The 12,412-nt window shown below is 41.7% G+C and overlaps 1 protein-coding gene across 8 annotated transcripts in view; it reads right to left on the bottom strand.

The window, feature by feature from the left end:
• Positions 1–1,598: 1,598 nt before the first annotated feature.
• cep112 (centrosomal protein 112) overlaps positions 1,599–12,412 on the bottom strand; it is a 432,841-nt gene continuing 422,027 nt past the window's right edge. For all 8 annotated transcript variants that reach the window (XM_078529029.1, XM_078529025.1, XM_078529028.1 and 5 more), the window contains 3 exons: positions 9,632–9,733; positions 5,552–5,616; positions 1,599–2,077 (listed from right to left, as the gene is read on the bottom strand). In XM_078529029.1, the coding sequence (XP_078385155.1) occupies positions 2,074–2,077; positions 5,552–5,616; positions 9,632–9,733 (171 nt within the window). In that variant the 3' untranslated portion in view covers positions 1,599–2,073. The remainder of the gene's footprint in view (positions 2,078–5,551; positions 5,617–9,631; positions 9,734–12,412) is intronic.

Here is a 12,412-nt window from a genome sequence, read left to right as displayed (position 1 = left end):
AGGCTCAGGCAGCTGAAGGCATGGCTGTCATTAGTCAATTGAATGTAATTGGTGATGTTCAAGTGGCAAGAAATAGTAGGACGCAGAGATGTGGGAGGGCTGGAAGAGGTTACAGAGATAGGGAGGTAACTAGGCCATAGAGGGATTTGAACACAAGGATGAGAATTTTAAATGCAGCCCTACAAAAGTACAAAGTTAGGACATTGACTGTGCTGGTGCCGTTGAAGCACTCACTACGACTGTAGTCCCACTGAATGGAAACATGAGTCCTTCAGCACAAAGAATATCATGTGCTGTTATTCTGTTCTATAGAACAACTAGACTGTATTAAAATTTAGTTTCCCACCCTCCACCCATTAAGACATATACAGAGGAGGTCTCCAGCTCAAGCGGAGATGATTTTTGTTCCAGTAGCTTGAGTGCTTAAAAAGCAGTAATAACACATGCAAGTGATTCGAGAGTAAAAAGCTGAGCCTCTGCCTATTTACATCTCCGTAACATCAGTTGGCTCCACCTTGACATGTTTCTACCATTGCTGCAACCCTCATTCGTCTCTTGTTATTTCCCCAGGCAGAACATCTCTAGTGCTCTTGTTACCAGCTCCTGAGCTTCACGTTATGTAGATTTTAATTAATTGAAGCTCTGACCCTGTATCCTATCCCTGTACATTAAGTTCCACTCACCCAACCCCATGTGTTCCATTGGGTCCCCACCTCCAATGCCTTGAATTCAAAACTTATGACTTTGGTTACAAATGTCTCCATTGGTTCACCTTATTGTGATCGCAACAACCCCTCCAGCCAAGTGTCAGCGTATATCCTGTATTCATCTCATGCTGGCAGCCACTGCAACCTCTCGCCTGCCTTTTCAGTTAAGGAGTGCTCAGTGTTTGGGCCCAAGGCTCTCAAGTTCTTTGCATAAACCTCGACGTCTTGTTACCTCTCTCCTCACTTTCGAAACCCATTTCTTTGACCTTGCCTTTGGTTATTCTCCTAATTCAGTGTCTGTTTCCAGCTTTATGAAGTACCTCTGGATGTTTATTACCTTAAAGGCATTACATAAATACAAGTTGTAGTTATTGTTATGGAGTGAATTGTAATTTAAATATTGCCAGAAGGAGCTTTATGTCATAAAAGTGTCTGAGGAATGGCTGGAATTATACTTCTTGGAGGTTTTCAGCAGCAGGATCAATGTTTTTCTAGCATCTTTATAAATCTTAACTTTTTAAAGAAGTAATCTCCTGAAGATGTTGACTTACGTTGGTGCAGTTTATTGTGGGGATTTTTTGACCTGTATGATTGGTACTACATGGAGATAATATACCCACTGGCCAATCAGCGGAGCTTCCTCAACCTTTAAAAATATAAAATCACTGAAGTACTATTGACAAATAGATTCCAGATTCAAAAATGGTGGCCTGGCCAATAAAATGGCGGTTCAAGCTAATTGTATTAATTTTATGAACAAATGACTATGTCTTTTTTTATAATGAAAATACATTATTGTTCAGACAGGAGCTGGGCAACAAATTACTCCTGCCATGACAGAAAGTTCCTTCAAAGATGTCACAACTCATTAAAATAATCATAAAACAAACATGCATGAAACAGATAATTTTATGATGTTAGCATTCAAAAATCATAGCAATGTAAAAAAACAAATGAAATACAATACAAAGCACAATTATAAATGAGAACTTGATTGCTGGTAATAACACAAGAACTGCAGACTTAAATAATAGGAAAATATTGACAATGATATGTACAGACTTACAGATTATTAAAAAAAAGTGTATAAACATTTTGAAAAGCAAAAATAAAATGTTAAAAGCATGTCTGATTGGACCAAAACAAAGCAGAGAGGGAGACACAATACTGGTGGGGAAATACTGTTTTTTTGACCTTCAGTACAATAAAAGATTACTGATATTCAGCTGCTAATCTCACTGTGTGGTTCCCACACATAAGATGCTCATCCTTACACAGTAATTGTTGATTCTGCTGGAATCCCATTCTGTGCCGTGTTAGCTATATTAAAGGTATGAGTGAGATCAGGAAATCATCCAGTGGTTCATCATCTGAAATAGTAAAATGACATATTTTGTTTGGGTACAAACCAAAGCTGTTCAAAAACAGTTATAAGGAAATCAAAAAATTCACTAATATGTTAAAAATCTTATGTCATGCACACACTAAATTCCTAAGTCCACATTTACAACGTGAAACTGCCTATGTAAACATGTCACGCTGTAATCACTCCTTCCTTCCAATAGAGATGTACCACTGGCAGAAAAGAGTAATTACAGTTTTTTTCTGTTTCACAATTACTTTCATCGTGGTGATTGAACATTACAACAAGAGGCTGTACATTCAGTCATACACATGATGCCATGTTCACATGGCAGGTACCAGTTGGACGGGCTCAGAATTTACACGTTTTTAATTTAAAATATAGAGCACCCAATGAGCGAAGTAATTCTCATTCCAATCAGTGTACAATTGTCGCCTTCAGATGCTTGTACAGAATAGATTTAGAAGCAAAAGGGACAGGGTTCAGAGTGACGTAAAGATTGAATGTGGCCACCACATATCTTTTGTCCCTTGTTCCATAGGGTCTGTCTTAGATTATGGAGATTTTGTCCTAATTCCCCTTGTTAAACTGCTTTTTAAAAAATAATCATGAATAAAGCTTGTTGGTAAAATGCTTAGACCCCAAAAAAGAGGTCACTGATATTTCTCTTCTGTGTGAGTATCTAATCTATTATTTACAATTATTAAATATTAAATGGTACTCACATTACAGAGTAAGGCTATGGGGAAATAGCAAGGGAGTGGGACTAATTAGATAGCACTTTCAAAGAGCTGGCACCAACACTGACATGATGGGCTGAATAGCCTTCTCTGCTGTATCATTCTATCATTTTGTGATTCTAAGGCCAGGATTTTCCGGTCATTGGGCGGGTTCGGCGGGGGCGAGCGGGAGCGGCCGTGTAACAGGCCGCCGCCCACAATCGGGCCCCGGCCGCGATTTCACACTGGCTGGCCAATTAACAGCCAGCCAGTGTGAAACGTGCACTGCAGCACTCAGCGCTGCCGGGTGGGGGTGGGAGGAGCGCGAGTGCTGAAGTTCGCACATGTGCGTGCAGTAAAAGCTCCCTGAGGCACAGAGCTGCCCCAGGGAGCTGAAGATTTTTATCAATAAAAATTAAGATTTTTAAAATAATGAAAACATGTCCCCTATATCACATGAGCAAGAACATGTAAAATATGAGTGCAAAAAGTTTTAAAAAAAAATCACAGGTTGAAACCTCACCCTGCCTTTGGATGAGGTTTCGCCAAAAATGCAAAGGCCCCTTGGCCTTTTCGCCCGCCTGCCCGCCAACCGAATGGTTGGACAGACAGTGAAAAATTCCTATCAATTAGTTGATTAAGGGCCGTATAGGCCGCTTAATTGCTGGCAGGCGCGCTGCTGATTCCCGCGCGTTCCTGATGACCAAAATATTACGTGAGTGTGCGATGACATCGAGACGCTCGCCTGACGTCATCGCGTGTCATTTTGCACTTGTTTGAGTCGGGTGCATGCCCGCCCGATGGGCCAAAAATTCTGCCCCAAGTGTCACATCCATTGCTTAACATACAAAATGTTTATTGGCTGTGATAATTAATATTTAAGGCTCCAAATTGCAGTCAATTTGTATTATTACAGCCTTGGACTTTGTCTTAAAACAAGATACTCTTTGGCTCCTTCTAAGTTCTGAGTCATGAGTAGGAAGCAATCTCTGTTCTATTGCTTGGTGACATCAAACACACAAGGCACCTCTTGCCTCTGCGACTTCCAGCACCAAGAAGGACAATTGTGGGAACACCATCACATCTACGTTCTCCTCCAAGTCACAACCTATCCCAATATGGACATATACCACCCTTCCTTCATCATTGTTGGGTCAAAACCCTGGAAACCCTCTACTTAACAACAAGGTGGGAGCACCTTCACCGCAAGGACTGCAGAGGTCCAATGAGATAGTCCGTCATCTCTAACTTGGGATGGGCAATAAATGTAGCCTCACCGGCATCACCCACATCTCAACAGCAACAACTTGTATTCATATTGTATCTTGGATGAAGTAAATTGTTTCAAGGTACTTAACAGGGGTTTTATCAAACAAAACTTGATATAGAGTCACTGAAGGTAATTTTTTTAAGGTAATTTACAAAAAAAAAACAAAGGTGATTTGAAGAACCCTTTTTTTGTGCAACAAGTTATGATCTGGAATGCATTGCCTGAAAGAGCAGCGAAAGCAGTTTTGATAATAACATTTAAAGGAATTGGATAATACTTGAAAGGAAAACAATTACAGGGTCCCTGAGAAAAAGCAGGGAAGTGGGATTAATTGGGTAGCTTTGCCAAAGAGACACAATGGGCTGAATGGCCTCCTCTGTGCTGTATGATTCTATAAGAAGATATTAGGAGAAATGAGCAAAATAACAAAGGTAAATAAAAATTGGAAGGGGCTGGTAATTGGTTGGCTATGATGCCCATTGTAGTGATGCAATCCTCACAGTCTCAGTTTATGTAAATGTATTGGCTGAAGAGTAGATTGAGCTCAGTGATTCCGTTATGAAGTGACCTCAGGACAGGGAGGAAGATGGAAGAACTTCACATTGTAGAGGCAGTAGCCACCAAATCAACAAAACTCCTTACTTCATCTGGAAAAGTTTGTAACTTTAACAATTCCCAAGATGCCTTCAAAATCTCTTTGCTAGTCAAGGAATCTTAAGTATTTAAAGGCTCTGTGTCACCAGCAGTTTCTGGCTTGGAAACCTCAAAGCCTTCTTTAAAAGTCGCTTGTTAGGAATGTCAAAGGAGTGGTAGGAATAAGAATCTCCAAGAACTTCTAGACATTTCCAGAAAATATAACTTCTACAGAAAAGCAATTACGCAAAGATAAAAATCCTGCCCAAAATTAACCCTTAAAAAGATAGTTTCTGTTTCATTAGACTATCCTGGAAACTCTGAGTTTATCCAGTGCAGTAACTGAGCCTCACAAGCTAGCAAAACCAAGTTGTACCCATGGTCTACATAAGAGCTGGTTAATCTCAGGTAGGACAGCCTGGTGCATGACAATTGACCTCAGTGCCCGGTATTAGGCAGAATTGCCATCCCTGATGGCTATTCTGCAATATCTTCTAGAAAGTCTGTGCCCAGGGGGGGATTTGACTATTTGACTTGACTGTGATGTCCCATGATCAAATAGCCTCTCCATGGTCAAGGCTCCCATGTAAATAATGTCCACTTGATGTGTTTCCCGAGGGCACTCCCCCCACCATAAAAACCCTCAAGTCAGCAGGGGGAAGGGGAGAAAACCTCCATCAAAATAGTTTTATGGTTCGTAGCCACACTTGAATTATGTCACCGTGGTAACAACTCCAGCTATTTTAACTGGTTACAGGCAGCACACTGCTGTTCCCACTCCATGACATTAAAAAGCCAGAAACAGCGAAGGCATTGGGAGGTGCCACTTGTTAAATTGCTTGTGAAGTGATTCACCCACCTCCTATTGCGGTAGGTGTTTAGCTCCTCCTGAAGAACAGATGCCCTCTTTTGAAGGAAAGTTACCTAAAGTACAAAAAGGTAAAATATAATTTAATAAATAAAATTCTTTGAAAGAAACAGACTGTTTTCTGTTGTTTGTGACGCTCAAACTTATGATCTTCAAACCAATTGCGCTGAGTATAACAAACAACAACAGGGCTCCCAGTTGACGTGACCGTATTCCTTCAACAACAACTTGTATTTATTTAGTGCCTATAATGTAATTAAAACATCCCGTGCAATGTACCCTCTAATGTTTTGTAGAGTGTGTGAGCCCTTTAAATTATTTTGCGCATACACACAGTAACTTTAAGGGGCTGACATATGCACAGCCTGTGTGGGGACTTTCACATTGCTGTACAGCTTAGCAAGAACATTGATCACAAGGCATTTCACAGGAATGTTATCAACCAAAATCTGGCACTGAGCCACTTAAAGAGATATTAGGGCAGATGTCCAAAAGCTTGGTTGAGGAAGTATTTTTAAGGAGCAACTTAAAGGAGCAAAGAGAGGTTGAGATGGAGAGGATTAGGGAGGAAATTCCAGTGCTGAGGGCCTAGGCAGTTCCCCCAGCTTCCATTTGTTAGCTAGATTAACTTGGTAACCTGTTCACTAAATGGATACCTGGCACTCCATTTCTGAATCCTGTGGAGTCCTTTTCCAAATCTAACTTTCTTGACCCAGCTCAAACACATGCACAGTATTTTTTCCTCCATTTATTTGGGTTCTGTGACTGGCCAAATAATTTCTCACACTATGAAAAGTTCTGGACATGTGCGCTCACAATGACCCCACAGGTACTGACACCAAAATATAATTTTGCTGAATTTCTGTTAAACTCTTAAAACATGAGCTGGTCACCAAGCAAGGTGAGAAAGAGGCTAAGATCCACCACAGGCAGATGGGAGGATGTCAAATGTCTGGGGAAGGCAGCAGTAATTATTTCCTCCCACCCTATTTCAACTGAGTAGTAAAACTCCCCATTTCCTGAGTCTCAGTTTATTGCATGCTTTCCCCATGTTTCCCTGTTAAATACAAGTAGCATTTACTGTAGTGATTTGTGAATAAGACAACTGCCTCCCTTCATCTTCAAAGTCCAAACAGTTTGAATTCGTAATACTAAGGGTGGGGTTTGAAGTGTGTTGGGTATCGGATATCAGAGTTAGCACCTTTAGCAAAGGAGGGTAGAAAATTCATCAAACAAAACCTGAATAGTACAACACTGAAAGTTTACCAAATGATAAGCAACAGTTTATTTGAATGAAATAATATTTTTCATTGCCATGTATCCCTACAGATAGATTCTCAAGTTTAAGGTTTTACTATCAACAATGGCAAATAACGCAACATCATCGATTAATGAATTGTTCAGCTTTGTTGGGCTCTTTTAACAAAGAGCAGCAGTTCAGATGTGATCCCACTGTTCGCCAGGTCAGAGCCAAACTGTAAAATGTTTTACACACTGAGACTTATCCAGAGTAAACACTCCAGTGTGGTTCACAGCTTTGTACAGTAAGGTGAAAGTCCCTGAAAGTTGTGTAACAAAACAGCTGTTGCCTCAGTCTTGAATTCAAACAAAGATGAAAGTACAGGATAAATCCATGGTGTGACATTAGTGTGTGCAAAACAATTTTGTTCTTGGGATGTGTGCTGATAAGCTGTGATAATGGCTGACTGCAATCTTCTGCTTAACTGCTTAATGCCTTTAACACTAAAGTACCTCACAGCTGAAATGAATGGGAAAAGATTTGGGGTCCTAGAATTAAATAAAGAAAATAGAAGTTCACTTCTCCAGCCTTCATTGATGGGAATAAATGATTTCCGGTAACCTGCAACTATAAATCTGTCCTCAGCCCTGAAGAAGTCATACAGACTCAAAATGTTAACTCTGTTTCTTGCTCCATAGATGCTGCCAGACTTGCTGGGTTTTTTGAGCATTTTCTGTTTTTATTTCAGATTTCCAGCATCCACAGTATTTTGCTTTCACATACGTCTATCCTGTCTATTGGTCTTGGTATGCTGGGGGGGTCCAAGCTAGCCTTGGAGATATCATACGAGTGATGGGGTTGATTGTCGGTGCTACTCTACCTTTGTGGCTTGTCAAACAGCAGCATCACATCCTTGAATTCTGCTCTGCAAATATTCCAACTATAGATCTCTTATTGCTTAACTAATGAATATTACCTTAGCACCAGGAATAGATTGGTTTTATCCTACTGTTGTGTGTAAATAAATGGATCAAAATGCAGACACAGGGAAATCTACGGCAGAACCTCCCACTGTTTGCAGTGGAGCGGAAGGACTGGTATTTACTCCACTGCACCACCACCCTTTCTGCATGTGGCCAAGTCCAAGAAACAAAACCTGTCCTATTTATTATAACAGCAAAAAACTGCGGATGCTGGAAATCCAAAACAAAAACAAAAATAAAAATACCTGGAAAAACTCAGCAGGTCTGACAGCATCTGCGGAGAGGAATACAGTTAACGTTTCGAGTCCGTATGACTCTTCAACACTGTTGAAGGCTATTGAGGGGCTGCAGGGTGGGTAAAATCAGCCAGGGTTCCTGCTCTTTATCACTAATCAGTGATCCCTGTTCCAAACATGCATCTGCAATGGAGGCTGATTAAGCTCAGGCTTGGCTCTGATGCCCTTCATGGTCAAATTATCCACCAATATCCACCATTTCAGCTCACACCAGAAGACTGGTCACTTTGGGGAGGTACTGGAGGATTACTGGCACCTCCCGAGCACACCTCACGCAAGTCAATACCTTCAGAAGAGGGGAGAAAACTGAGGGGGCAGGGGAAATCACTGAAGTTAAAGCAAATGAAATGTAATAAGATGAAAGAGTTTGCATTTTGTGAAATGCAGTAATGGCAGCCGATGTAAGAGGTGCACTGACAGCTGGACTGTAAGTAGGAACGCGACAATTGGGGCTTGATTTTCAATTTGTCAGAAAACTGACGCCCGGTTTATTTCTGTATCCCAACCAACTTGTCTGCTTTACAGGTAGCATTACATTAGCAACGTGTCTACATTGCTGATGTGACGCTATCTTTAAAGCAGATCCCCTAATTCAGTCAGTGGCGAGCTCGGTGCCAAATTAGGGGCACCAGGCACTGCCAGGAGGCAGTGCCAGGAATAGAGCAGGCAGGACATCAGAGGACCAGCAGCCTCACAGTGTGTGGCAAAAGATTCATGAAAAGGTACTGGACCCATTCTGAGAGAATAAACTCTTTTTCCAAAAATGTTCGTTGAGCAGAAACATCATTTAATGGCTCCCCACATTGTACCGGACAGCCACGTACTAACGTGCAGCAGACTGTTTGGTTTTGCCAAGCTGCGATTCGAAAATCGTTTACTGGTCCCACCCAGCCCGTTAACAAGCCCTTTACGGAGCTTAGTGAGCAGTTAATTGGAGGGGAACAGGTTTGTGGCTCCCCCAATCACCCTTGCTTTGAAAATAGCAGCGTGTCCCAGAGGCGAGGGGCCACTGACATGCCACCTGGGAGCGTGATTTTCAAAGTACCCCCGCACTCGGTCTTGCCCTCACGGGCAACTGAAAATCAGATCCTTGGTCTATGAAGCTTAAAGTTGGTGAAAGGAAAAATAATCAATCGCTGTTTCTGCTCCTGATTGCTATCCCATGATTCCTGCCGAATTCACCTGCTGACTCTTATTTTGTAGGCTGTACAAGAAACCTAGCCACTTGGGCGAGACATCCTGACTTGGAACCATATTGCCATTCCTTCACTGTTGGTGGGTCAAAACCCTGGAACTCTCTCTCTAATAGCACTACATTGCATGGTCTGCAGCGGTTCAAGAAGGCTGCTCACCACCACTTTCTCAAGGGCAATTAGGGATGTACAACAAAGGCTGGCCTTGTTCAGCGACACCCACATCCCATGATAAAATAACAAAAAAGGCACCTGATACCCATAGGCTGGGATTACCACTCCAGTTTGAATCATTGGCTTCTGGAGAGTAGGGTTAAATTTTTAAAAAGCACATTAATCATTCTACTGCTGAGATTTACCTGAGACTTCATGGAACTAATGGTGTCTTCAAGTTCCTGTCGCACTGTGGCAGGCATCAAGCCTTTAATTTTCATTTCATATTCTTGCTGGATATGAGTGATCTGGAAAAAAACCAAAGATAATGGGGATCACATTTCACTTTTAAGCAAAGCCTGTCTGACTGTTTTGGGATGAAATAAAGTCAGTAGACAATGGAATGGAATTTGGAGGCTTCTCAAAAATTAAAAGTGCTGCTATTAAAGATGCAGGAGACCAAAGTAAATTTGATTTTAAAGCTGCTCTGGTTCTGTATCTGCTTTCGTCTGAAGTTATTCTCAGTGAAAGACATGAAACTTGACAGCAAAATAAAGGGAAGTACTCTGACATATTTTGCGTCTAAATGTTTGGCGATTACAGCTTCAAATTCCATTCAGTGTTTCTAACAAAAGCTGCAGAAACAGAACTCTGTCCCTTATTAAATGACAAAAGCTGGGATGTTTGACAGACGCTGTGAGGAAGCGAACTCCTGCCCAAATAAAGATCTGGGCAGGTGCATGACTCAGTTCAGTGAAGGTTCACTAGGTTATTTCCTGGGATGAAGGGGCTTGTCTTATGAGGGAAGATTGAGCAGATTGAACCTAAACTCATTGGAGTTGTGATCTTATTGAAGCATATAAGATTCTGAGGGGGATTGATAGGGTAGATGCTAAGAGGATGTTTCCCCTCATGGGGGAACCTAGAACTAGGGGCTGCTGTTTCAAAATAAGGAGTGTCCATTTAAAACTGAAATGAAAGGTTCAATAGTCTTTGGAATGTCCCCGCAGAGAGCAGTGGAGTATGAGTCATTGAATATATTCAAGGCTGAGTTACACAGACTTTTGATCTACAAGGGAGTCAACAGGTATGAGGGGCAGGCAGGAAAATAGAGTTAAGGCCATAATCAGATCAGCCATGATCTCATTGAATGGCACAGCAGCCTTGAGGGGTCACTTTTGCTCTTATTTCTAATGATCTTATGATAACAACAATTCGTATTTATGCCTTTACCATATCAGAAATGTCCAACTGCGCATCACAGGAGCATGATCAGACAGGATTTTGACATTGAGCACATAAAGAGATATTAGGGCAGGTGACTAAAAGCTTGCTCAAAGTCTTAAGGAGTGACAAAGGAGGAAAGAGGTAGAGCGGTTTAAGGATTGAACTTTCTTTTTTTATCTGTTCATGGGGGTGTGAGCATCACTGACAAGGCCAGCATTTAGTACCCATCCTTAATTGCCCTTGAGAAGATGGTGGTGAGCCCCCTTCTTGAACCACTGCATTCCTTGTGGTGACAGCACACCCATAATGCTGTTAGGGTGGGAGTTCCAGGACTTTGAGCCAGCGACAATGAGGAAATGGTGATTTATTTGCAAGTCAGGATAACGTGTGACTTGGAGGGGAACTTGCTGCTGGTGATGTTCCATATTCCTGCTGCCCTTCTCCTTCTAGGCCGTAGAGTCTGGGATTTTGGGAGATGAGCCTACATGAGTTGCTGCAGTGCACCGTGTAGACAGTACACTCTGCAGCCATTGTGTGCTTGTGGTGTAGCTTCAGGCCCAGGCAGCTGAAGACACAGCCTTCAACAGTGGAGCAATGAAAATCCTTGGAGGGAATTGCAACACATTCTGCTCGTTTATAGACAAGACCACAAAAGGAAAAACTCATGACATCGCTTCATCAACAACTCTACTTGCTTTGCTAAATATTTGCAACTTGAAGGAAAGCAATCATTTCAAACAAAAATATATCAAAGAGGATCATACTGCAGTAGATGTAGCGTCTGAACTTGCCTCTGCAGTCTAGCATGGCAGTGCTTGCTGCAAAGGGTAATTATCTACTGACAGATAATGTCCCTTTAAGTATAATCTGATGGGTGTGGTAAATATGTGTCCTTTAAGAAGGAAGTTGGTAAATTGCTGAGGGAGGAGATATTGAAGTTTGCTTGGTGAGACTGCTGAGTAATGCGTCACAGGTAACAAAGGGGTCTGCTGGAGTTTGAAATTGGGGAGGAATTTCTCGAGAAAGAAAGACTTGCACGTATGGACATGGATGTCCTGAAACACTTCACAGCCAATAAAGTAATTTTGAAGTGTAGTCACTGTTGTGGTGTAGGAAATGTGGCAGCCAGTTTGAGCACAGCAAGCTTCATAAACAGCAATGAGGTAATGGACAGATATAGTGATGCGGGTTGAGGGATAAATATTGTCCAGGACATTAGGGAGAACCCCCGTGATAATGACTGTACAGTGCCATGGTATCTTTTACATCCACCTAAGCAGCAGATGGGATCTTAGTTTAATATCTTGTCCAAAAGATAGCACCTCTGACAGTACTGATAGTGTGAGTGTCAGCCTAGGTTTTGTGCTCAAGGCTCTGGAGTGGCTCTTAAACCCACAACTTTCTGACTCATAAGTGGGAATGCTACCCATTGAACCAGACTGTCAGCTTGGGGAAAGGTAAGGGAGACGTTCAGGAGGTTGCACTGTCTACATAGATAGCGTGAGCACTGATTTTGTTTCCTATGTTCATAAACCATGCAATCAACTTCTACTATATGGGACAGAAAGGTATTCCCAAAATCTGACTTAGTAACCCAAACCCAATTTCTTAGGGGCAGCTTTCAGCCATATGTTCACTCATTTCTTTCCTGTCAGCCAGCTCTGCTGCTTCAAAGCTGCAGCTACACAAGTGGAAAAGCCACAATCTGATTCCTATCAAAATAAGAAAATCAAAAAATCTTATCTGTAAAATATTCTGAT

The sequence above is a fragment of the Cetorhinus maximus genome, chromosome 24 (genome assembly GCF_964194155.1).
Source record: "Cetorhinus maximus chromosome 24, sCetMax3.hap1.1, whole genome shotgun sequence".
Taxonomy (NCBI): domain Eukaryota; kingdom Metazoa; phylum Chordata; class Chondrichthyes; order Lamniformes; family Cetorhinidae; genus Cetorhinus; species Cetorhinus maximus.
The sequence above is the reverse complement of the archived record's forward strand: the minus strand, read 5'-3'. Positions and strand labels throughout refer to the sequence as shown.